The sequence below is a fragment of the Vipera berus genome, assembly GCF_964194415.1.
Source record: "Vipera berus genome assembly, chromosome: 11".
Lineage (NCBI taxonomy): Eukaryota > Metazoa > Chordata > Lepidosauria > Squamata > Viperidae > Vipera > Vipera berus.
Genome location: NC_138214.1, coordinates 16,111,080 through 16,133,197, shown reverse-complemented (window position 1 = coordinate 16,133,197; position 22,118 = coordinate 16,111,080). Strand labels below are relative to the sequence as shown.

Sequence of the window (22,118 nt, the reverse complement as noted above, 5' to 3'; positions counted from 1 at the left end):
TTTCTTCATAGAAACAATCCAATTAACACACACACACACACAAACCAGTGGGATGTTCTATTTTACCATGCCCTTTATTTTTATTTTTTTTTCCTGTCTAGCAGAAAAGAGCCAATTTGGAAGAATGCTCCATCTGAGTTAGGGAAAACAGCCTACCTGCTAACAGTTCTCAGAGGCTGGAAAGAGGCTTGTTAATATTAAAGCTAGCTGGCGGCACACAGCAGTTGCAAACCCTTCATTTGGGCAGCTTTCTAAAAGCTGCAGTTTGTTCAGCAGAAGGGAGGGGAGTGTGGAAAACTTAACAAAGGAAGGAAGGAAGGAAGGAAGGAAGGAAGGAAGGAAGGAAGGAAGGAAGGAAGGAAGGAAGGAAGGAAGGAAGGAAGGAAGGAAGGAAGGAAGGAAGGAAGGAAGAACCCAATGTTTTCCTTCTGCAGATTGCAGCATCAGTTGAGAAGCAGGGACACAATTTCTTAGAGGCTGTCCCTGCCATTTACACATGGAAATTCCGGGAGAACACTTAAATCGATGTCATAAACCAACTTTAAGCTCAAATGTGGAAGTTAAAGTGATTCACCTGCCCTTTTAGGACCTGGAATGACTAAATGGATGGAAATGGTATAATATGTGGTCCTTGGTGCTCTCTGAGCTTGCTTGTTTTCTTGCAGATGTTTCATTCCCCAAATTAAATAACACCATCAGCGCTGGTACTGATGAGGTTACCTAGTTGGGTCGTGAAATGTCTGCAAGGAAACAACCAGGCTCAGAGAGCACCAAGGACCCCTCATTTCAACCCTGAGCTACAAATATTCTCTTGTATTGATGCAATATGTTTCCCAATCAACGGGGGGGGGGGGGAGAGGAACTACAGGCAGTCCTCAACCTACAGCCACAATTGGGACCAAAATTTATGTCGCGCCCGATTTTACAAGCTTTTTTTTGTCCCGGTTGTTAAGCAAACCATTGCCGTTGTTAAGTGAATCACACTGCCGTTAAGTGAATCCAGCTTCCCCCACTGGCTTTGCTTGCTGGAAGCTGGGTGGGTAGGAAGATTGCAAAGGGCAATCACATGGCCCTGAAATGCTGCAACCGTTGGAAATGCAAGCCAGCTGCCAAGCGCTGAATTTTGATCTCCTGACAGGTGGGGATGCTGCGATAGTCATATCATAAGCATGAGGACTGATCACAAATCACTTCGTTTAGTACCCTTGTAACCTCAAACTGTCCCTAAATGAATGGTTGTTAAGGACTACTCGTAGGCCAGGATCAGAAACATCCACTGACCTGTTGGTGCAACTTATGGAAAACGGTGGAATCGACTTGGAATTGACTCAGATGCTAGTTACTTTAAGCAAACAATCAGATCTCCCTCGATTCTGCCCTCTGGGTGTGCAGCAGAGCAGAAAAACTTTCTTGTTTCAGGCTAGCGTGTTCCCAAAGGTACTTTTTTCAGGAGGCAACTGGGCTTTCTTGTTTTTCTTTGAAGACATTTCGCTTCTCATCCAAGAAGCCTCTTCAGCTCTGACTGGATGGTGGGGAATGGAAGGATTTATACTCCTTGCAGAGAGCTGGTCAAGTCTAGAGAACTGTTTTCTGAGCAATGCTTAAGACAGCCTATTTGTTGCTCGTCCAAGAGGACATTATCATAACCTTCAGCATCGCCATTCTCCCACCTTTTTACAGAGAGAGCCCTGAAGATGGCTCCCCCTCATACATACTGTCACTTCCACAAATAACTGCAAACCAATAAATATGCATGGTGCCCAAAAGCTGTTTGTGATTGGGTTGGCCTTCTGAGATAAGTTAGGTCGGAAAACAAATTCCACAAAGATTCCATGAATGTCACTCTTTAGATATCTATCTATATCTATATCTATATCTATATCTATATCTATATCTATATCTATATATCTATATCTGTATCATCATATCTATCTATCTATCTATCTATCTATCTATCTATCTATCTATCTATCTATCTATCTATCTATCTATATCTTATCTTTTCTATCTGACTACCTATCATCTATTTAATATTATCCTAATATCTATCTAATATTATCTATCTAGCTATCTAGCTATCTCTATCTAGCTATCTCTATCTATCTTCTCTGTCTATCTATCTATCTATATCTATCTATCTATCTATCTATCTATCTATCTATCTATCTATCTATCTACCCCCACCTCTGGCTATGGGGGGTGAACTATTACCCCCCGTAGATAGGGCTCGCAACTTGGGAGTCCTCCTAGATTCACGGCTCACCTTGGAAGACCATATAGGAGCTGTGACTAGGGGGGCCTTCGCCCAGGTTCGCCTGGTGCGCCAGTTGCGGCCCTATCTTAGCCGGGATGATTTGTGCACGGTCACTCATGCGCTCGTGTCCTCTCGTCTGGACTACTGCAACGCTCTCTACATGGGGCTGCCCTTGAGGACCACCCGGAAGCTCCAACTGGTACAGAATGCAGCCGCGAGAGTTGTGTTGGGAGTCTCCCGATACTCCCACGTTACACCTCTGCTCCGTGAGCTGCATTGGTTGCCAGTTGTCTTCCGGGTGAGATTCAAGGTACTGGTAACGGTGTTCAAAGCCCTCCATGGCATGGGGCCGGAGTACCTTAGGGAACATCTGCTGCCGGCATCAAGCTCCCTGCGCCCTGTGCGTTCCCACAGAGAGGGCCTCCTCAGGGTGCCACCGATCAGAGAATGTCGATTGGTGGCCCCCAGAGGGAGATCCTTCTCTGTGGGCGCTCCGGAGCTGTGGAATCAGCTACCGGTAGAGCTCCGGATGGCGCCCGATCTTCGCTCCTTTCGTCGCGATCTCAAGACGTTTTTGTTTGTACAAGCCGGCCTAGCCTGATGGGGATCGGTGGGGTTGTTTTATTTTTGGTGTCTTAATTTTATCTTGGGGTTTTTAGAATTGTATTCCTATTGTTTTAACTTGGGCAATCATTTAATCTCTTTTTAATGTTTGTATTTGGTATTTTATTCTGCCCTGTGAACCGCCCTGAGTCCTTAGGGAGAAGGGCGGTATATAAATATTATTAAATTAAATTAAATTAAATTAAATATCTATCTATCTATCTCTAGCTATCTACCTCTAGCTATCTCTAGCTAGCTATCTTCTCTATCTGTCTATCTATCTCTATCTAGCTATCTCTAGCTATCTCTGTCTGTCTATCTATCTTTCTATCTTTCTATCTATCTATCTGTCTGTCTGTCTGTCTGTCTATCTATCTCTATCTATCTATCTATCTTCTCTATCTATATCTATCTATCTGTCTGTCTGTCTGTCTGTCTATCTATCCTGTATAGTGACCAAGTTTGGAAAGCCTGCTAGAGTTTTTCTCTCCCTCCCTCTTATACTAAACAGAATCAAAGCAGGACTTTTGAGTTTATTTGTCACACTAAACTGTTTTTCCCCCCAGTAAGGGCTCATGTGTTCCTTCATCGAGATTATCTCCACATTTCTTTACATATTGTTTATTTGGAAATGCTTATTTACCAAACCAAACCAAATGCGCTCCAGCTTGACAGGTGGCAATGATAAATACCCCCCATCAATCCATACAACTATATCAGAATTGATTGGTTTTATGTGAAGTGCTACATCAATTTTAAAAAGCAGGCACGCAGGGCCAAATTGTCATGTTTTTATAGGGCCGAAAGCGGGGAAAAGACTTCCCCAAGTAGCATGAAATTAATTTTTTCCCATTATAGTTCTACTGAAACAAACGCTTTTTGTGTTTTCATACCTTCATTCATCCTTGAACCCCCCTAGGCACAGAAGAGGATCGATATTTTTGTTTTTAAAAATGTCACGGCTGGATATTTGCACACACAAACCCACAGACACACCAACACAGAGACACTCATATCATCCTCCACACACAGTTCTTTCAAAAGACTTAATTGTTTTAAATGACAACAATTTACTTCCTGCGACTGGACAGCAGTCCAGCTGACATATAAATTAACTCCTTAGAAGCTCTGATGCCACCACAAGAACTTTTGAGGCCACCACAAGAACCTTTGAGGCCACCTCTTCTGCCTCAGACCGTCAATGGTTGCTCATCAGTGGGTGTAAGCCTTAAATGTTGGCCACTGCATAGTTGCTGAAACGTAAACACCCTTCTACTTTCAAAAGTGAATATATGGAGATATTCTGAGGAAAATGATTTTAATACTCAAAGGATGTGTTCATTTGTATGCTGAAGTTTATATCTGGATTAACAAAACCGAATTCCTGTGTTCGCAAAAACATGCAACAATGCACATCCCAACCATTTGATGGTGTTATGAGATGGTGTGGTTCCTACAATATGCTCACTCAATAGCTGGGCTCCCCAGCATGCATTCAGCCACAAAGTATGTGATCCCATTTTAAGCTAGTGAACCCTACTGTGTGAATTACTGAATATAGGATGAACGGTTTCAGGAACTGGGTATGTCTAGTCCAGAGGCAGGCAACCTTGGCTCTTTTATGACTCGTGGACTTCAACGCCCAGAATTGCTGAGCCAGCTTGGCTGAGGGGAAAGCAAGAGGTTTCCAAGCTGAGCCATGATGGCTCAGGAATTCTGGGCGTTGAAGTCCACGAGTCGTAAAAGAGCCAAGGTTGCCGACCCCTGGTCTAGTCTAACGTTGAGAAGGACCAGGGATGACATGATAGCAGGGTTCCAATATTTGAGGGGCTATGACAGAGAGGAGGGAGGACAACCTATTCTCCAAAGCACCTGAAGGCCAGATAAGGAATAATGGATGGAAGCTGATCAAGGAGAGATTCAACCTAGAAATAAGGAGAAATTTCCTGACAGTGAGGACAATTAACCAGTGGAACAGACTGCCTTCAGAAGTTGTGGGTGCTCCATCACTGGAGGTTTTTAAGAAGAGATTAGGCAGCCATGTGCCCCAAATTGTATAGGATCTCCTGCTTGAGCAGTGGGTTGAAGACCTCCAAAGTCCCTTCCAACTCTATTGTTGTTCTTTTAAAAATCAATCTATAAAGAAGTTGGATTTTCTGACATGGTTGTGGAGATTCTTTTATCACTTCCTTTTTCCCAATCTGAAGATTAAAAAGTGCAGAAGTGCAGAAGTGATGACAAACATAATCAAGTGAATAAGGGGGCAGGGCTACGATTAGGTTACCTCCAAATCTACTTCTGCTGTCACTCCGACAAAAGTTCACCAGAACACTAGATGTCCCTATATGCCAATGTGTACAATACACAAACTGCTGCCTAATTTGATTTTCACAATTCAATTGGAAAAAGGGACTGCGAAAGAACAACTTATATTGGCCCAAAGAACCTCAAGGTTAGACAGACAGATGAAATTCATCTAGCTGATCCCCTCCATCTCCACCCGAAACATGACATATTCAAGAAGAGGCTGGCTTACCTCACAGATGTCCTTCAGATGTTTGATATAGTGGCGCTCCGTACTCATGATTTCATTAATGACATTGGCTCTCATCTGGTCTCGGTTCTGGAGGGTTCTCCCGAGACAGAGGCAGTCAGTGGCATTTGGATCCAAGTGTCCATTCTGTACTTCACTTGTGCCTTCTTCAACTCCATCTTCTTGGTTGACCCAGAGCTGTAACCAAAGGGAATATCAGCCCATTACATTGGTTTTCTAGTGATGCTGAGAGCAGCCAGCTGAGATGAGAGAAGGGCTTAAGAGGGGAGTTAACCTGGACTCACTATGTAAACACAAGAGAGCAAGTTTGGATACCCCACAATGCCTCTGAACCTTATCTGGTCTTTCCCAATCAAAAGTTACCCGGTTGGAGAGATTCCTGTGAAACAGGCACAGAACAATAAAGTAGCTAGTTTGAACTCTGCACATATGCATCTGGTGCTTGCACCTGACTAGTGTTCAGCCATGCCAACATTTTTCTTTTACATCCTCATTATTCCAGGATGAATTTGATGCCCCGCACATTTACAGAATTGAAGGCAATTTTTTAGCCCAATTTGATTGCAAAAACTAAAGAAATCCAGGATTTTTGTAGATATCGAAAAATCAGACGTGATACATTCTCTACTCCATGGGGCTAGCCTGCACGATTTGCACTAACCAGTCAACCCACAGAACAATTGGGAAAGATTGTGGTTTTAGTGAACTAATTCACTAAATGGAATTAAAATAAAATAAAATAAATAAATAATTCATATGGTCCAATGAGAATGCAATAAGAAGGAAACTAAATTCAACAGAGCCTATCTCTTAATGTGTTAAGATTGGGGTTCATAGTAGGATGCTTTTCCCTGACGGGGTCAGAAATAAGCTACTTTTATTTCTAGGAAAATAAAAATTCGAAAATAGACATATAGGTAGTCCTCAACTTACCACCACAACTGAGCCCAGAATTTATGTTGCTAACTGAGAAATTTGTTGAGTTTTGCCCCATTTTACGACTTTTCTTGCCACATTTGTTAAGCGGATCACTGCAGTTGTTAAATGAGTAACACAGTTGTTAAATGAATCTGGCTTCCCCATTGTCTTTTCTTTTCATCGCAAAAGGGGATCACGTGACCCCGGGACACTACGACCGTCATAAATCTGAGTCAGTTGTCAAGCATCCGAATGTAAATCACGTGACCGTGGGGGATGCTGGCACCGGTCGTAAGTGTGAAAAATGATCATAAGTCATTTTTTTCAGTGCTGTTGTAACTTTGAATGGTCGCTAAATGAACTGCTGTCAGTTGAGGACCACCTGTAATATGAATTGGATTGAACTCCAGTTCTTTTAGACCTGTTTGATCTCAAGGCTTTATTTCTTTTACCCCAGTCTTGTCAACTCCTGTTTTCCTTCCTCCACAATTCTTAAACAAAACAAAAAAAAATCAGGAGGATTGCTCTCAAAATATCCAACAATTTTAAGTTGAAACACCAGGAGGGACTAAACATTAAAAATACTCTCCTGCATTCAGCTCTAAATACACAGCGTAGCACAACTGTTCTTCAAACAGAAATCAGGTGACAATAATGCAGGAAATGTTATTTTCCTTCATTTGTGTTCAGCGTTCAAGTCACAAGAAACATAAATTACACTCTGCATTGAAAGGGATATGAACAGGTGTTCCATTTTCACAGCTTAACCTATTGTTAAATATGTAGCTGCTGATGCGTTGTTTCCAACCTCTACCTTAGGAACGGTGTTGGTGGTCCGTTCAATTTGCAAAAATCTCCATCCCTCTCCTTTTTCATGTTCTCTGCTTTTTCCAACTGCTGACTATGTTTTGCTCAACAAAATTCTTTTTATTATTGCACCAGAAGAGCTTTAAAGGTCAAGAATTGGGAGATCGCAGAGACAACCCACCAATTTTTCCAACAATTGATTTAAAGGTGCAGTGAACATGAGAAAGATGATATGCAAACTGAAGTGGAATGATGACAAGATGGCCCTTTTTGAGAGCAAATATCATTTTTTTTAAAAAAAAAATGGATATGCATGGAAAAGGATGACATCAGAAATGATTGGTGCATTCATGTAATAGACATATTTACCATTGCTATATTGATATTTTTCAAGGTTTTTTTTTACAATATGCTTAAAACCAATTCAGTACAAGCTACAAAAAGTGATATAGAAAGTGATGATTTCAAGGTGTTTGGGAAATGGCTTTAACGAGGTTTTAGCCCTCCTTTCCCAGCTTGACCTTCCAAAAATAAACAAAAAAAAATGTGTTGCTTTGCCAAAATATTTCCATTGCTCCTTCTGGCTTTTTGTAACCCTGAAAATCCAGCAATTCAGTAGAATAAATAAAATATGAGCATAGAAATGGGACAGAGATGAGGCAGAACACACATTCTAAACTTAGCACATCAGAATTGATAGGAGTGTACTTTATTGAATCAACAAAGATCATTAAAAAAAGGAATCCTGGCGGATTTTACTCTGCTAGTCAACTATCACCCCCATTTCAAGGCTATTGAGCCAGCGCTATCCCAAGACATTTCCACGTTCCTGTGGCCAGCATGACTTCACAGAGCGCTGTTACCTTCCCACCAAAGTGGTACCTATTTATCTACTTGCATTTGCATGCTTTTGAACTCCTAGGTTGGCAGGAGCTGAGGTGAAGACATGAGCTTATCCTTTCATGTGGCACTCAGGACTCAAACCTGAGCTGCCGGGTTTCCAGCCAACCAGCCCAGCCTCTTGATTGCTGAGCCATTGCAACGCCTTAGCAGAGATCATGCATCATGTCAAACTGTAAACTGAGGTCTAGACACCTCCATGGTTCTATTCAGAGAATCCTCTAAACCAGTGTTTCTCAGCCAGATGTGTACACCTCAGTTTCCAAATCCTCAGATCAGCATGGGTACCACTAGTGTGCAACTTAGCAATTATTTATTGAAGAACAGACATCTGGAAATTAGCTGGCCCAGAAAATATAGATCTAAACCAGAGATTCCCAACTTTAGCTATTTAAGATAAGTGGATTTTGACTCCCAGAATGCTGATTGGGGAATACTGGGGGTTGAAGTCCATATGTCTTACAATGGCTAAGGTTGGGAAAAAGTGCTCTAAAACCAACCAATTCATAATATGGCAAAATTGGTAGCTCTTATTCCAAGTCTGATATCTCAATCTAAGCAACTTGATCCAATCCCCAGAAGGGCATACTGATCTACTAGATCAGGAGTCTCCAAATTTGGCGACTTTAAAACCTGTGGACTTCAACTTGCAGAATTTCCCAGCCAGTATGCTGGCTGGGGAATTCTGGGAGTTGAAGTCCGCATATCTTAAAGTTGCTGAGGTTGGGAAATATTACCCTGGAGCATAACTTAATGAAGAGATGCAACAAGCCAATTCATTTCGGAAGGCATCATTTGATTGAACTTCTGGAGTAACTAAACAACTCAAATGCAATGCAAAAATATGACAGAACGGTTGGCCCTCTGATACTGCTCATCAACAGGAAGAAAACCAAAGTGCTAGATCAAGGGTAGGCAATCTTGGCTCTTTTATGACTCGTGGACTTCAACTCCCAGAATTCCTGAGCCAGCATGGTGGAACTATGGCCCCTTCATGACTTGTGGACTTCAACTCCCAGAATTCCTGAGCCAGCATGGCTCAGCTTGGAAACTCTCCCTTTCCCCCCAGCATGACTAGCTCAGGAATTCTGGGAGTTGAAGTCCACCAGTCATAAAAGAGCCAAGGTTGCCTGACCCTGTGCTAGATGATACAAGGGTTCTTCACATGGTGTCTTCTCTGGTCCAGCTGGCCCAGCAAAGGGTTAAGGTGTAATGGGAACTCCCGCAATAAATAGAACCGGCCAAGTAATCCCAGGAGGTTCGATTAAGCCACAAATAAATCCAGTTATGTACAGGTTAAACTAATTCCACAGAATTATTTTGCAGGGCTGAAATCTAATCAACTGAGAAGTCATCCCTCCTAATGCTGGGGGAAAAAAGATTTAAGCAGACAAATATAACTTGCATGAACAAGGCGTACGCCTGCTACGTGTTGAGAATACCTTAAATTATGCACCTTTTCCAAGGATCATGCGGAAACTACAAAAGGCAGTTGTGTGAGCCCAGGAAACAACACAGCTGCTTTAAGGGGTTTTCGATGGGTGCCGTAAGTGCACACTTGCACGTGCTCTGAATCACCTTCAGATCTGAAACTCAGCACAGCCCTAGAAAGAAGGTCTGAAAAAGGCACCTCTCTATTGCCAAACTCACCCCCCCCAAACACACACACACACACCCAAGGCCAGCCAGCACAGGGCACAGCTCCTAAACTCTAGGTGAAACAAACAGCCCGTCCTAAATAAAAAATCCCTGGAATGACGTCCATGCTATCTCTTAGCCACTCCGTTATATAACAACTTTTGATTACAAGGCTTTGCACTTTTCCTGGGATAATACAGCTAAGTGTCAGTTTGAATGTCTTGCATGATGAAGCAGAAATGAAACTGGGAGAACAGAACAGTCAGGGTCTATTTTTATGTCCTCTTGCATCAAAGACAGAACAGAGAGGGGTATACAAACATCTGTAAGTCTGGGGTCAAAAGTCCATAATGCAGAACCAGCAGATCCTCTGCAGACCCCTTTGCCTATCGCTTCTCATCTAAATATAAAATAGACTGAGAACTCAAGAACCGTACATTGCACTGAATATTTGCATTGTATTTTTATTTGGTATATATTTTTAAAACCCTTCATACAAGTTGCACCAAGCAGCTTACTCTTCGCCAGCTGCTCTAGCAACCAGCTTTCAGGGCTGCTTTGTAGGACTTGGTTGTGGGAACTGATACGAAGAGTGGGTGGTGCAACTGTGATATCATTACAGCATGACTAAGCTCACACGCGTATATAGCAACAAGGAAAGGGTTATCTTTTTCCTCCATTCTCCACTCTCTCAGAAATCAGCTTTTTAAATTCATAATGTAGCTATTTCTATCGGTAAAGCAATATCTACATCCAGGATGTATCAATTCAGGCATTGCAGCAAGGACCGACAAAGCTATACTGTAGTTTGCCAAACTAGATTCAGGTTAGTTAGTCAATGACCAAACCATGGTCGCGCATCAGGCTAAGATCTCCTAACAGCGACAAAAATCAACCAGTGGGACAGCTTTGCCTTCAGAAGTTGTGGGTGCTCCATCACTGGAGGTTTTCGAGAAGAGATTGGACAGCGATTTGTCCGGAATGACACAGGGTCTCCTGCTTGAGCAGGGGGTTGGACTAGATGACCTCCAAGGTCCCTTCCAACTCTGTTATTTTGTTATTCTTCTGCAAGGTGGGAAGGAAGTGTGTGTCTGTGTGTGTGTGTGTGTGTGTGTGTGTGTATAACTGTCTATTTGGGAGAGACAGAATGCTTGGCATATGCAGATAGGGATGAATTGATTTTATTAACAGGGCTCCTTTTTATAGTTTATTTTAATAAGTAATTATTAATTCCAAAGTATTTTTGTCTTTTGCTTGCCTATTTTAAGAACGTGTGTGAAAAAATGCGGAATCTGGGCATTACACAGGATTCTTGTCTGTGGTTTTTGTTTTGTTTTTTCTATTTGCAATGCATATTGAGCAGGATTGCTTAAACTTGTTTTCATTTGGGTTAAATGTTCTGGGTTAAGTTAAAGATGTGGCTGAATTTTAGTGCTCAACAGTCCCAGGCTGGTCCTCTAAAGCCACCAGTTCTGCATGCCTGCTTTTGCCATTGTTTGCTTTAATCAGAATTTGCTGGATGCACCAAATTTGGCTGGTTTCACAAACTGCACAAAGCTATAAACCAAACAGACTACTTTGTGCACAGGGCAATCTGCAAAGTGCTTTTCCCCCACTGTTATTACTCTTAATCAATTTATCAGCCATGTAAATTTATCTGCCTTGGGAAGGTGCATTATTCAGAGACCCTTGAACTGAATCACGTCTCAATATGTGTCTGTCGGCTTTTAAAAAAGTGACATGATTTAGGGCTGAACTAACTGGCGATGACGGAGTTATTATAAAGGAATTGAGAGTTAACCTTGAGGAAGGTATGTAAGAGCTGCTAAGGGAGGGAGGGAGGGAGGAAGGAACGAGTTGTTAAGTGGGGGGGACTAAGATAACAGGTTACACAGCCCAGGAATAGAAGGAAGAGTCAGAAAGAAACTCAAAAGAACCACGCTTTGATTTTCTTGAGTATAAGGTCAATGTCAGGACTGCCATCCTTTCGCTCCAGCTTTGCTTCGCTAGATGCCAGTCTGCCTTGAACTACAGGAGGGGGAGGGAGCTGGGGGGGGGGAAGAAGGGGGAAACCAAAACTAAGCACCATCCGTCCCAAGACCTCGGCTCACCACTCCAAGGCCACAGGCTGGAAAATGGGATGGCTCGTGACCCCGCCTGCCAGTTACCGAAACACCTACTTCAAATATAACTGGACAATTGGGAGATAAAAGGGAGGAGGAATGAAAAAGGGAAAGTTAACTGGGAAACTTTCCCATGCAAATGGTCAGTTCTGGCTTTGTTTTTTTGTTTTTTTTACGGTAACCACTTGGCTTTTTAGTAAAAGAATTCTTTTTGCTACACGTGGAGTCAAGAGTATTGTATATATGTAGGGGTGTGGGTCTATACATATGTGTATATAGTATGGTTAGGTGTGTGTCATGTATGTGTTCCACTTTGAGAGCGGGCAACTAAATTTCATTTTTGATGTGTGCTGTTGTGCCCACAGTAAAAAAAAATGACAATAAAGGTTATTTTATCTCTGTTGTGATTCAGGGTCAGCCTGTGGGTTCGGCAGTTGGGTCGGACGACTCAGAGGAGGAGGAGGGGGGTGTTGAAGAGCTTGCTGATGATGGCCTTGAGGCTCCGCAGAGCCCTCAGCCAGGCCCCTCCCACCTGGTCACGACGGAGACCCAGCTGTGTGAGCCTGACAGCGTGGATGAAGATGACCCACAGCTGGCCCTGTTCAAGGACGCCCGACGCAGGAGGCAGTCAATCAGGAGTAAACAGAGGAAGGCAATGGGGCACCTCGGAAGGAGGCAGAGAGAGGCCACGCCCTGAACTGTATTTAAGGGGAATGTGTGGGAGGGCTGGTTTGCTGAAGGCAACCGCTTGAATAGTTCCTGTTTCATAGCTCCTGTTTCATGGTTGGTGTCTTGTCTTGCTCTGTTTTATATTAATAAATTTGGCAGGCTTTATTCCTGCCTCTTGCCGTTTGTAAAGGGGTTGTCCCTGCTTTTGCTGCAGGGCCGGTAGCAGGCTGGTACAGAACAATCTCATCTTACCTTGTCTTTTCTTGCCTTGCCTTACCTTACCTTATCTTACCTTACCTTATTTTATCCTGTCTTGTCTTGTCTTGTCCCTTCCCTTCCCTTACTTTACCTTATCTTAACTTCTTTCCTAGAAGACCAAGCTGGGGCAGGTCTGACAGTCAGAGAGAAAACTGAACAGGCTTTCAAGATTCTGCTATTCTACCTTGCAACAATACAGCAATATTCCCAGAATCCTTGACAGTTGACAGTTATGCAGGATCCAATCTGGGTTGGTCCCTGGGACCAGAGGTTTAATCTTCTGAGCTTTCAGACTTGCGCTGGAGCCCGTCCTCGGGGAACTTTCTCACTCTCCAGAATATGTGCACTGCGCTGCTCCATGCGTAGTATTTATGTGGTGCCTGGTTGTGTGTGGCACCACTTAAATAGTACGCATAGAATAGCCCACAGCACACATTTTGGCGAGAGGGAAGTTCCTTGAGGATGGGCTCCAGCAGGCATCCGAAAGCTCGGAAGACTGAAGCTCCAGTCCCGATGACTGACCCAAGTTGGATCCTGCAACATTATCCTGGGACACGTAGATTTGCCTTCATCTACTGATAATTATACTGGAAATGGTGGAAGTCACACGTTTGGGGAAATCCACTATGAAAGTAACTGGGCTGAAATGTCAAATTTACTCTCCAAAATTGTTCCATCCATGAAAACGGGTTGCAATATTCTGCTGGTTTCCTGACATCTTCAAAAGAGGGAAACATATTGCCGTTATCCTTAAAAATATGAAATGTCTGAAACTGTCACATTTTCTTACTTCGCTGCCCCGCCCCCCCCAAAAAAAGAACAGAGGGGTTCTAGAGTGCGTATTCATTTTTTCTGAAAATATTAAGAGCTGCACTTCTTGAAATGCCTTTGGAACGTCTGATTCTGGTACCAAGCCTTAAAGCTTTAAGAGGAAAGAACTAAATAAATCAGTTCTTAAAGGTAAAGGTTCTATAAATGACATTTTTATTAGTACTCTAATTAAATTTAATATGTCTAGGTTTAAGAACCAGGAACACCAGAATGCAGTCTAGGGCAGCATTTGACTCAATCAACCCTTTCCCCAGTCATAAATAGTGTAATATTTGTCCCTCCTTCCAAATTCACCAGATTCTCTCTGTTGTTTCATGTAAACATCCAAGCTGAATCCTCAACTTACAAATAAACTATTATCAATTGCTCCATTATCCTCAGATGTTCCAATTTCTACCCCGGGTAATTATCTCCAGTTTAAGAACCGCTGGCCTGGGGCATAAAAAAGGGGGGGGGGGCAATTGTTTTTATCTGTATTATTCCGTTTGTCTTGCAGCAATTTGGTGTTGACAAAATATTGAAGTTGTCTAGTTAAGTTGAACTATGATTTGTAAGCCAACCAGAGACACCTTGTAGGAGACATGGGTGGGAAAGACAAAGAAGGAAGGAAGGAAGGAAGGAAGGAAGGAAGGAAGGAAGGAAGGAAGGAAGGAAAGAAAGAAAGAAAGAAAGAAAGAAAGAAAGAAAGAAAGAAAGAAAGAAAGAAAGAAAGAAAGAAAGAAAGAAAGAAGAGAGGGGGGGAAGGGAGGGAGGAAGGAAAGAAAGAAAAAGAAAGAGAAAGAAAGAAAGAAAGAAAGAAAGAAAGAAAGAAAGAAAGAAAGAAAGAAAGAAAGAAAGAAGAGGGAAGGAAGAAGGGAGGGAGGAAAAAAGAAAGAAAAAGAAAGAAAGAAAGAAAGAAAGAAAGAAAGAAAGAAAGAAAGAAAGAGAGAGAGAGAGACAGACATAGCACAACTGAGCCAGACTGAAAGACCCTCATAAAGTGTGGTTAAGAATTGTAATGCGTGTTCTCTCCTTGCAACACCACTGGAAGAGCAGGAGAAAGAGGGACAGGAAGCTGCCAAATCTAAGTTTGCTCACAGTATTAAACCAGGCTAATAATAAGGGTCCACAACACTGCACTTCGAATGGTTCAAGGGTCTCCCCAAATTAATTCAAATAATTGGACTGGATAATCATTTGTCCGGGATGGTATGAGGTCTCCTGCCTTGATCAAGGGGTGGACTAGAAGACTTCCAAGGTCCCCTTGAGCTCTATGATTCTAAATGCACATAAAAAAAACCCTACAGAAATCCTGTGATGAAACAGAAGCAGTTCACCCTGAAACATGGCCTAATCAAGAGCACCACAATCTTGCCCAAAAATCAGCACTCTTAGGAAAGCAAGAAACCACCCAAATCCTACCAGGTTTTGCTGAGTGCATTGGAGTTTGGAAGATGAGGTGTTTTGGAAAGGTAGCTAATTCTTGGTTTATCCTTATCTCTGAATGCAGCCATCTTTTGAAACGTTGGGGGAGAAAGGGTCACCACCTTCAAAGCCGGCTATCATTTTGATAGGATCCCACCAAAGCAAAGGAAAATGTCACGGAGAGCCATCAATTTGGTTAAGACACGAATATCCGAGCCACCACCCGACAGAGGGAGGATCAGCTTTCCCAGCCAGATCAGACAGCACAAATTAATTCTACTTTATTGTAAGGCTACATTCACGGAATCTCGCCAAGTCCAAAAGTTCTGGTGGCCCTCGGCTGATGCCCACAACGCTGCCCAAAATTTCTGCTGCTAAGCGAGGAAGTCGTTAGGTGAGTTTTTATAAAAGAGTTCTTTTGCAATCTGGGGGGGGGACTCTTTACAGTTCTAGAAGGGTTATGATTCCAGGATGGTTTTCTTACTTGGTTGGTTGGCCGGTTGATGATTGATTGATTGATTGGTTGGTTGATACTGTGCATTTTATTGAAGAAGTTTGGCATAGCATGCCCTCCTTCCATTTGCCCCACAAAAACAACCTTGTGAGGTATGTTGAACTTCCCTGGCTGAGGGGGGACTGGAACCTAGTGTTGTGATTCAGGGTCAGCCTGATGTTGGTCCATCAACATCATCACTGTGCAACCTCTTGTTTTGTCTTTTTGCTAAAACAATTTGATTGCTATCATCAAATGATTATGTGTCACCTCTAAGCAATCACATAGATTTTCTTCAGGATAATCTGTCTCAGGCTTGGTCTTTCGGTTCTTCCAGTGGTGCAATCCTTACCATTGTAGCCGAGACCTTAACTCTTGCTTTCTCCTATTTAATTAATTAACCATAAATTTTAAAATAATCAGAGATGGGAAAGGCCATAAAAATGAAGAAAATTCTGGGACAAAAATTGGTTCTTTTTACACGCACAGCTCTCTGAAATGTAAGAGGGGAAAATTGCCAACGCTGCGCCAGAAGCGAGGATGTAAATTTTACCTATGTAAATTTATCTCCGGACAACATACATGGCTCAAGATGTTTGTCACACAATATTTTACTACTTGGAGAGGAGATAATGTGATCTCAGGTTCCCTGCTCATAAACAGTCCTCCAACCTAAGAGAAGAATGATTAATTAAATATTAGATTTGTAGGAGTATAAAATGCAAACTCAGGAGAAAGTACTTCAGCTTTTGCTTCCTTGCTTTGCTGACAATACCTCAGAGAGACCTGCTAAATGATTTATAAGCTGTGATGTGTAAATGTGTTAGTTCTTGGCTTGGGTAAAGTGGAGGAGGAATTAATTTTTATCTTTTGTTAAGATTATTGTCTACACCAGGGGTAGGCAACCTTGGCTCTTTTATGACTCATGGACTTCAACTCCCAGAATTCCTGAGCCAGCCACGCTGAGGGGAAAGGGAGAGGGTTCCAAGCTGAGCCACGCTGGATCAGGAATTCTGGGAGTTGAAGTCCACGAGTCATCAAAGAGCCAAGGTTGCCTACCCCTGGCCTAGGCCGCTTTATGACTCGTGGATTTCAAGTCCCAGAATTCCTGAGCCAGCCATGCTGAGGGAAAAGGGAGAGGTTTCCAAGCTGAGCCATGCTGGCTCAGGAATTCTGGGAGTTGAAGTCCATGAGTCATAAAAGAGCCAAGGTTGCCTATCCCTGGTCTACACTAACCTAAAGTAGAAATGTGATTTAAAACCCGAATGCTATGTAACCTTTCAAAGATAAATGGTATTTAAGTTCCTAGAGAGACCTAGGTCCTGAAGGAATTTTGACAGTATAGGACGGGGGTAGGCAACCTCGGCGGCTCTTTTATGACTCATGGACTTCAACTCCCAGAATTCCTGAGTCAGCTGTGCTGACTCAGGAATTCTGGGAGTCATAAAAGAGCCAAGGTTGCCTACCCCTGATATAGGACCTATAGATTGTCCTTGATTGACAATGGTCCATTTAGTGACCTTTCAAAGTTACAATGGTACTGAAAAAGGGACGTATGACCACTTTGCACACTTATGACCATGGCAGCATCCCCATGGTCAGGGGATCAAAATTAGGGTGCTTGGCAACTGACTCATATTTATGACGGCTGCAGTGTCCTGGGATCATGTGACCCCCTTTTGCAACTTTCTGACAATCATGAGGAAGCCAGATTCACTTAAGAACCATATTACTAACTTATTACTGTAATGCAGTGATTCACTTAACAACTGTGCCAAGAAAGGTCACAAAATGGAGTGAAATTCACTTAACAACTGTCTTATTTAGAAACAGAAATTTTGGGCTCTATCCTGGTCGTAAATTGAGGATTACCTATACATTTCAGAAAATTGGAAATGTATCCATGTATTCCTGTAGATCTATAAAAGCTTTGGATACAGGCCCCAAATAAAACCAAATTAAAGATTTGAAATGGCATACTATGGGGTTTTTTTTAGTCTACATCAGAGCTAAGGTGAAAGATAGTATACAGCTGGCACTTATTTCCAATAAAAATAGTTTAAACATCTCACAACTCCTCAACAAAAAGTTGGAGGAATTGTCAATATATGGGTAGATTGGATCTTTCAAAAAGTGTGCTATTTTGGAAAGTAAAACACCTTTCTAATCAAAGAGCAGAATGCAGCCCACTATTACACATCTTCAAGGGAGGAATTGCTAAATTACATAATAAGGAACTTTTTATATTTTTACTTCTAGCAGCTAATTAATAATTGCTCAACAGTGGAAGTTCCTTGATGATTTAATGGCTGTGAAATGGCATACTAAATATAGTCAATTCTTGTTCTTTAAAAAAAAATTGATCAGATAAGAATGCTAAGTACACAGAAGAATCAACTTCATTTTTATTGGATCTGTGTATCTATAAACTGTAAATATTGTTAAAACAATGGTTTTGATTTTTAGCGAATCCTGCAATTTACGGAAACCATGAATTAATTCTGATTTATACTTTTGCAAAATGTACATTTTTTTTTCTAAATAGAAAGAAATTCAGAAGCCATCTTTGTGTGGGCTGGTAACTCAATAGCTTAATTCAAGGTACAGAAAAAGACTTTTTAATACAAACTTCCTCCTTAGCCCACCAAACTGAGAAGGGCTTGCAAGCTTTGGATAGAGACAAAAATCACAGGAGACCAAGAAACTAAGTTAGTAAATGGTTCACTTAGAAGCAGCCGCTGTTGAGGGTTTCAAGGGATTATGTCTGGAAAGTTTTAATCAAGTTATGTTAGGAAATTTTAGGATTCAATGGCTCTTACTCTGTTAGATGTTATTCTTGTTTCTGTGACTTTAAGAAGTAAATTACCTTTTCATTTTCCCTTGCTTTGGTTATGGCCATCTTGGACCCAGAAAAGGGCAGCTCTGCCTTCATTCTTCTTCTTTCTGCCAGTGAATTCTCCTCTCTGCTTTTCCATCCTTATTCCAAGGCATCTTCAGCATTGTTAAGTCTTTCGACCATCAGTGAAAAGATAAAGCTTCTCAGCTGAAGCTCAATGAATATTAACTTCACCTGACCTCAGGTGTACTTTCTTCGAAACTCTCCATGTTTATCCTCCACTCCACTTTTCTTAAGTGTCTCTATCTAAGATCGCTGCAGACGGGGACTGCAGCCAAGAAATTAAAAGATGCTTGCTCCTGGGGAAGAAAGCCATGGCAAATCTAGACAGCACACTGAAAAGCAGAGACATCACCCTGCCAACAAAAGTGCGTATAGTCAAGGCTATGGTCTTCCCAGTTGCAATGTATGGCAGTGAAAGTTGGACCATAAAAAAGGCTGAGCGCCGAAGAATTGAGGCCTTTGAACTGTGGTGCTGGAGAAGACTCCTGCGAGTCCCTTGGACTGCAAGGCGATCAAACCGGTCAGTCCTAGAGGAGATCAACCCTGACTGCTCTTTACAAGGCCAGAACCTGAAGTTGAAACTCAATTACTTTGGCCAGCTAATGAGAAGGAAGGACTCACTGGAGAAGAGCCTAATGCTGGGAAAGGTTGAGGGCAAGAGAAGAAGGGGACGACAGAAAATGAGGTGGCTGGATGGAGTCACTGAAGCAGTAGGCGTGAGCTTAAATGGACTCCAGAAGATGGTGGAGGACAGGAAGGCCTGGGGGAATGTTGTCCATGGGGTCGCGATGGGTCAGACACGACTTCGCAACTAACAACAACAATCTAAATAAGTCCTCTTAAAAGGTCTTACAGCTCCGCCTCATAGCCAGAACATCATGTACCATTATTGTATAATTTCTTTTTCTTTGTTTGCATGGTCCTATTATCTTGAAGAAGTCCTGCGGATTTCAGTCGTTGCCAACTATTAGGGGCAGTGCTCATATCCATTTCAAGGCCACTGAGTCAGCGCTGTCCAAAGACATTTCCACAGTCATGTGACCAGCATGACATCACGGAGCGCTATTACCTTCCCAAGGAAGCGGTACTTATTTATCTACCTGCATTTGCATGCTTTTGAGCTGCTAGGTTGGCAGGAGAAGGAGCAAAGACCAAGAGCTCACCCGGTCGCATGGAGCTCAGATCTCAAACCTGGGCTGCCAGCTTTCTAGCCGCCAAGCCCAGTGTCTTAATGGCTAAGTCACCACCCCGCCCTTATTGTCTTGAAAACTTAAACTTATGTACAAGAAATGTATTTAAAGGTCCTATCAAAAAGGGGTGAAGGGAGAAAATTTGTCTTCTGTCCTCCCTCCAAGGCTGTTCATTTTTCTTATAGCTGCTTGACCCACCTAGAAGAAGAGGAGGACCAGCAGCAAAGCAGATGGACTCAGTGACAGAGGCAATGGGTGTAACTGTTGGAAGACCTGAGAAATCAGGTTAGGGACAGATTGTCACGGAGAAAGCCTGTCCATGTATTTGCTAAAAACTGACAATGATCTGATGACACATAATCAGTCAACAGCGGGGTACGTGATGGCTCAGGGATTAAAGATGCTGAGCTTTGTTAACTGGAAAGCTGAGAGCCTGGGTTCAAGACCACGCACCATGCAACGGGGCGAGCTTCCATTTCTTGCCCCAGCTTCTGCCCGCCTAGCAATTCGAAAGCATGCAAATGCGACTAGATAAATAGGTACCACTTCAGTGAGAAGATAACAGCATTCCGTGTGCCTCAGCGTATAGTCACACTGGCTCCAGACGATGCTGGTTAAGAAATGGAGAGGAACACTGTCCCCTAGAGTTGGAATCAACTGGACAGGAGATCAGTAATCAAGCTGAATGAATTCACACAAATGCAGTTCCTAAGAGAGGCAAGGCAGCTTATCATATTATGGCGTGGTACTCCTGTCTCACGCCATGTCTCCAGGTTCTTAAGTTAAGGAAATCTTTCTGAAGCTGGTTCTTGAGAAATATTTTTTCTACCCGGGAAGGCTGGGGGATCAAAATTCCAGATTTGGTTGTGTGTTCACACTGAGCCACAGTCCGCTTCAGCTAGCCACCTACAATCTGCCGCAATTTTTATTAAAGCGCTGCCTCAAAACCAGGAGAGAATCAATGGCTAAGAAAATAAGCGTACTTGAATAATCAGTGTGAGACTATTTATTTAAAAAATCAGCAAGTCTCCTGTTCTCCACCCCCACCCCCCCCCCACTTTCTAACTACTAGCTTGGAAGAATAGTTGTTTAGAAAAATCTGTCAGCTTATAAAGAAAACTCCTTAAGTCACATTTTGAATCTCATTCCCAACTGAGTTTTATTCCTAGCTTTGTTTAAATACCAGGGGACTGCATGTGTTTATTATTTCCTTTTCCTGCAGTTTTCTGCATCCCTCTAAGTACAGCTGAGAAACAGAATGCAGAATGAATACTTGTAGATCAAAAGTGCTATGCACAGAGGAGAACCATTTATACCCCTGGAATATGTGTAGTTTTAAGCCTGTTTTCCCTAGAAACCATTGAAGCACATTTTTTTAAAAAAAAATTAAAAGCATAACAAAGCAGTAAAAAGTCATTTGAACAACAAATATTAGAATTTGTTGCAAAGATTATTCCTGCGGCCAATGGAAAATAGAATGCCGACTGGATAAGTAACAGCAAAAAAAAAAAGCCAGAACAAAAACAGATTTCTGCAAAATCTCCAAGAAGAAAGATTCCACCATTATTAAGACCTACTCAGAACATTTTAAATCTTATATTCCCTAATGGTAGAGTTTGTCTCATGTTTGCAGTTTTCCATTATTACAGAACCTGGCATCCCCAAATTTTGAAGTTCAAAATTTATAGTGAAACTGTAGAGAATTGAGTTTTAATTTTTTTTAAAAAAAATAATAATAATATAAAATGCAACCTCCCCCCCCCCGCATATTTGGGGGAAACTATTCTCTCATTTATTTGATTTATTACAGAAATGGGGCAGAGCACGCTTCTAAACGAATGGATGCAAAACAGAACATAGCCCGGTTTCTCCATTATGTAAGAACATTAGAAAAATATAACGAAGGAGGCCAAACCTCCACTCATTTCATAACCTGACTTCTCACAGTGTCAGCCAGAAGGCAGTTTAAATCCCGAGTTTGGTAAACCATGTTGCTTTTTGTCAGAGGCAGCTGATTCAAAGATAGGCTGCACCTACACACAGAGGTTCGGTTTTAGCTTTTGCACTTCTGTCTCATTGCCTTTATTTGGATGGTTTTTTTCCCCAAAAGCCACTGGGTCATCACCGGTTTGCTTGTGAAAAGGTCACACCTCTACCACGAATCCTATGCTTTTGCCAAGTGTGAATCCAGTCCAGGAAAAGGCTACAGATGCACACCCCAAGACCCCTTGAAAGATTTTGCTTGGCAGATGCAATTTTCAGTTGCAAGCAGTTGCAATGTGGTAGCAGCTGCAACCATTTGCAAAAGTTATTTTTTTTAGCATTTTGTACAATTTAGGGGTGACCTACATTATCAACCCCCAAAATTATGAACAATTCGTTCCTACCAGGAACCTTTTTTCATTTATCAGCTTGAAGGCTCAAATCCAGGAAGCCCAACAACTGCCCAACAACTTTAACACAGACTCCCAATGGAAAAACCAAATGGGTTGCTGGATGTCCAGGCATAGGCAGACCTATAAATGACCCCACGTAAAGGGTGTCCAGCTTTGAGCTACCATGCCAGCAATGGGCAAC

General features: G+C 42.3%; 1 protein-coding gene across 1 annotated transcript in view; it reads right to left on the bottom strand.

Annotated features, from left to right (window-relative positions):
- ARHGEF9 (Cdc42 guanine nucleotide exchange factor 9) overlaps nt 1–22,118 on the bottom strand; it is a 267,659-nt gene that overhangs the window by 67,953 nt on the left and 177,588 nt on the right. Inside the window, exon 5 of the mRNA XM_081336695.1 lies at nt 5,394–5,588. Within this exon, the coding sequence (XP_081192821.1) occupies nt 5,394–5,588 (195 nt within the window). The remainder of the gene's footprint in view (nt 1–5,393; nt 5,589–22,118) is intronic.